The following is a 4,369-nucleotide window of genomic DNA, read 5'->3' as shown; positions in this document are numbered from 1 at the left end:
AGAGAGAGAGAGAGAAAGAAAGAAAGAAAAAGAAAAGAAAAGTCACAACACAATAGGTGGCAGGTCTAGATGAGAACTCCTTACTATGAAGTCCAAACCATTTCCTTCCCTCTACTGGATCCTTCGAGGAGCCGCTGGGCAGATAGAACGTGGTGGGTAGTGAGACTTCTACGCCTCAGGCTGATTAATTAGAACCTCTGGGTGTCTGACCCCCATGGCGGTTGTTTTTAGGGCTCCCTAGGTAATTCCAGTTACCCTAACGGTAGGAGGCACATCGCCTCCTCGAAGGCTTTCCAGGTGTGTCTTTCACAGCATAATCCTGTCCACGAAACCAAAAATCAAAACTGAGCCAGTGGTGGCTAATATCCCCTTCCCTCATCAACAGCGCTGGGGGCGGGGAAAGGCGCCCCGGTATCGCCCGCGGGCCCTGCCTCACGCTCAGGTGCAGCGACGCTGCGGGAAGCCCCCCCCTGCACTCGGCCGGCCAGCGGGGCTATTGCACCATCCGCCTCGGCTTTCGTAACCGCGCCCTGGGACAGCCAAAAGACGCTCCAGTGCAAGTTCCTCAAATGTTTTTCTGCGTTGCCAGGACCAGCTGCTGCTCTGAGTCATGTGCAAGCGGGAGGCGCGCTGACGCGGAGCGGGCCCAGAGAGAGCCGAACCGAGAGCCGCGCGCAGAGCCGAGGGACACTCCGTGTGTGCGAAGCGCTGCTCCGCGGCGATGGGGGCTGCCCCTAGGGCTTGAGCCCGCCCGCCGCCCCGCCCCTGACGCTGGGTTCCCGCCCGCCTGCCTGTCTGCCTTTTGGGGACGGTGGGGCATTGGCAGAAGAGGAAACATGCTGGCCGTCTACTGCGCATTGCTGGCCTCCCTGCTGGCCGCCCCGGGGGTGGCGCTGGCCCAGAACTGCTCTAAGCTTGGTAAGGGCTTCGAGCGCACCTAAGGGCTGGGGCAGCTGGTGCCTGTTGCGGGAAACCGCTGTCACCGCCGCAGACGGCGGGTAGCCTGGAGGGAGGAAAGAAGGTATGACCGAGGCTAGCTTGGGTCCCTGAGGGCACAAGGGGCTGGCCTAGGGCTGAACCGCTGTGGGGATGCGGCCAGTAGCTCTCCCATCCTCTAATGCGTCCTGCACATTTGGCCGGGAGCTCCCTGCCGTCCGTATGCAGGACTTGGTGTGCTCTCTCGTCTCCTTTCCTGTGCCCCCAGGAGGCTTTACCCGACTGCGCCCTGCATTCCTCCAACGGGGGTGGTGGCCGGCCTTAGCAGGGCGGTGTTCCCGCCCAGGGCAGTCTCTCCCTCTGCTTTGGGGGCCACCTGCCTGGTTCTTCCCCGACCCTTGGTGGGTGTCGGAGCTGACAGTGCCCTGACTGAGGAGGGATTGACATCATGGGCGCTGAGTCACCGCTCCCCTGCTGCACTGGCTCACTTCAGCAGACACGAGCTGGACAAGCAGAGTGCTCCGTCCTGGGAATTTAACTAAGTGGGGAGCCTGACAAAGAGTACTTCCTGGAGCTGGCAGGCGCTGGACTCCCCTTCCAGCGGAGAGGAGGAGCAGGGAGGGAGAGCTAAGGGACGCTTGTTGCTCCTGCCACTGTAGTCTGGGCCTGGCAGTCAGGCCTTTCTACCGGTTCTGGCTGCAAGTCTGTTCTCTCTGGAGCAGCTGGGCAACTGCTTCTCTAGAGGGTTATTTTAGGGTCTGAGTACTTTTTTGAGGACACAGAAGAACACCAGCCAGCAGGCTACTGAATAGATGGCTGGGGAGGCCAGAAGCCCTAGTTGATGCTGTGCTTCTGCCCTGGGTGAACCCCCATTTGATCTCTCCCTGTGGGGAGGTAACTCTACAACTAGAGACTGGGCTGGCGTGCCCACACTCTCTTTGCTTTCTGGGTGGTTATAGTCTTTTCCATTGGAAAAGAAAAAGAGATTTCATTTTTGAACATACGTTTATAACTCCCGCCAGTAATAGCCACCGAGGCCTGTTGTCTTTATGCATGTTTTCTCATCCTCCACTGTGCTTACATGTAACTTTGAAAGAGGAGACTGAGGTTCACAGAGGTTGGGACAGGACGTTGTAAGTCCCTTTGGTGGAGGGCTGCCCCTCCCACAGCTGTGTACTCCAGTGATGGGATCCCTAAGGCTCCCAAATGTAGAACTACATCAGTAGGCAGAGAGGGAGTTGTTGGGAGCCTCATCTGGCTGAATGCTTGAGCAGAAGAGGCTGAGGGAGGGGAAGTGGAGGCCCGGGCCTGCACATGGCGGTGATAGGAGGCCAAGCAGTTTGAGGCCTTGGTGGAAGCTCCCTTGCCTGCCTTTGTTGCTGCTCAGACTGCATCTTAGAGCTGCTGTCCCAGGGAGGTTTTTGCTGTTACTGCCATCTCATTTTGCTGCTGAGTGGCTGCAGGGCACTTCAAAGGCAGCTAGCTGTGGTCAGCTCTCCATTTCTCTAGTACTCAGGAAGGATGGGCAAGGTGGCCTGGATAGCCTTCGAAAGGCAGAAGTGGGAGTCTGAGGAGGAAGTGAAAGCTCTCCTAGCTCAGAAGGAAAATGCAGAGAAGTAGAAATACCCAGCTCTTCTCCCACACCCACTCAAGGCATAAACTGGAGGGTAAAATAAAGAACTCGTACAGGAAGCTTGGAGCAAATGACTGAGATGTTTCATTTTAGAGAAGTGAGGAGCAGAGAGGGTAGCAGAGGCTGGAGCTGGCTGAGTGGGGAAATTTGTGGACTCTGAGGTTGTAGAGCTTTAGGTAGCCAGGTTGTAGGTTTTCCTCGGATTCAGTTGCTGTCCACATGTCCAGGATCGGCGGGACTCCTCAGTGTGCTTGCTATCTGGAGCCCTGGACTGTCTGGGACTCAGGCTTCTCCTAGCTCCAGGTGCTGGGCATGAAAGCCCTGAAGTTGGGTGACTCAACTTCCCTCTTAACTTCTGCAATGCTAGAAAATACGCAAAACAAGTATAAATGCCTTTAGTCCTGTCTCAACGTACGAATTTCCCTGTAGGGCAACCTCTTTTCACCTCTAATGCCTATATGCATTCCTAGCCTCACCCTAAATCAGTGTTTCTCCAGAGGATAATTCTGAGTCTTAGCATCAGATTTGGCATGTGTGTTGGGGGTGAGACAGCTTGTTAAAAATACTGGTTCTTGATCCCCGCCCAAATACAGAGCAGTGGTCCTGGGCAAATGTCCTTTTTGACAAACTGCCCCTTGTGGTTCTTAGATACTGCCATGTTTAGAGACCCTCTGCCTGATCCATGTGAGTGAGGACCCGATTGAAGTCCTTCCCCCACGGGGCTCTCCCTCACCAGAGATCCTGCCTTGCTTTGGCTCTGCGCCTCGTTTATTCATTCCAGCAAACATTTGTTGAATCTGTCTGTGTAAAGCCTATGAGGTCTGTGTGGAATCAGCCACAGACTCGATCCTAAAAGGAGCCTGAAAATGGTCGAGTGTAAATCCTGAGAAAACCCAGACTCTGACCTGGCCAACTTGTTACCAATTGCCAGGGGCAGGAGATGTGCTTCAAGGGAGGAAGCTCCTTTCTTGAGGACCGAGATCCCAGGGCATGCTGACCCTGACTGCATTGTCTTATCTGGGACTCTCAGCAAAATGGGTGAATAAATACCCCCCTCACCTGGTATTGCAAGGATCACACAAAGTGCCCTCACTACCCACAGGTGTGAGTATGCACCCTTCCCTACTTTGCCCCACACTGATCCCACCAGGCCTGCAGGACACAGACTAAGCAAGTGAGGACATCTCCTGTCGCTGAAGCTGTGCACTGTGCACTGTGATATGGTAGCCCCTGGCCATGTGTGACTATTTTTAGAGACAGAGTTTTACTTTGTTGCCCTCAGTAGAGGGCCGTGACATCACAGCTCACAGCAACCTCCAGCTCTTGGGCTTAGGTGATTCTCTTGCCTCAGCCTCTTGAGTAGCTGGAACTACAGGCAGCTACCACAATTCCCGGCTATTTTTTTGTTGCAGTTTGGCCGGGGCCAGGTTCGTAGCCACCACCCTTGATATATGGGGCTGACGCCCTACTCATTGAGCCACAGGCACTGCTCATGTGTGACTTTTTAAATTTAATTAGGGCCCAGGAGCAGTGGCTCACACCTGTAATCCCTGTACTCTGGGAGGTCCAAGAGGTTAGATTGCTTGAGCTCAGAAACTCAAGACAAGCCTGAGCAAGAGTGAGACCCTGTCTCTACTAAATAATAGAAAAACTAGCTGGGCACTGTAGTGGGTGCCTATAGTCCCAGCTACTTGGGAGGCTGAGGCAGGAGGATTGCTTAAGCCTAGGAGTTTGAGGTTGTTATGAACTATGATGCCATAGCACTCTACCCAGGGCAACAGAGTAAGACTCTATCTCAAA

General features: G+C 54.5%; 1 protein-coding gene across 1 annotated transcript in view; it reads left to right on the top strand.

Annotated features, from left to right (window-relative positions):
- The first annotated feature begins 597 nt into the window (after window positions 1-597).
- Window positions 598-4,369, top strand: part of IL6R (interleukin 6 receptor) — a 64,359-nt gene continuing 60,587 nt past the window's right edge. Inside the window, exon 1 of the mRNA XM_023516377.1 lies at window positions 598-918. Within this exon, the coding sequence (XP_023372145.1) occupies window positions 837-918 (82 nt within the window). The 5' untranslated portion in view covers window positions 598-836. The remainder of the gene's footprint in view (window positions 919-4,369) is intronic.

This window comes from Otolemur garnettii, unplaced genomic scaffold (genome assembly GCF_000181295.1).
Source record: "Otolemur garnettii isolate 467f Iridium unplaced genomic scaffold, OtoGar3 scaffold00091, whole genome shotgun sequence".
Taxonomy (NCBI): Eukaryota; Metazoa; Chordata; class Mammalia; order Primates; family Galagidae; genus Otolemur; species Otolemur garnettii.
This window is presented reverse-complemented; position numbering and strand designations above follow the sequence as displayed.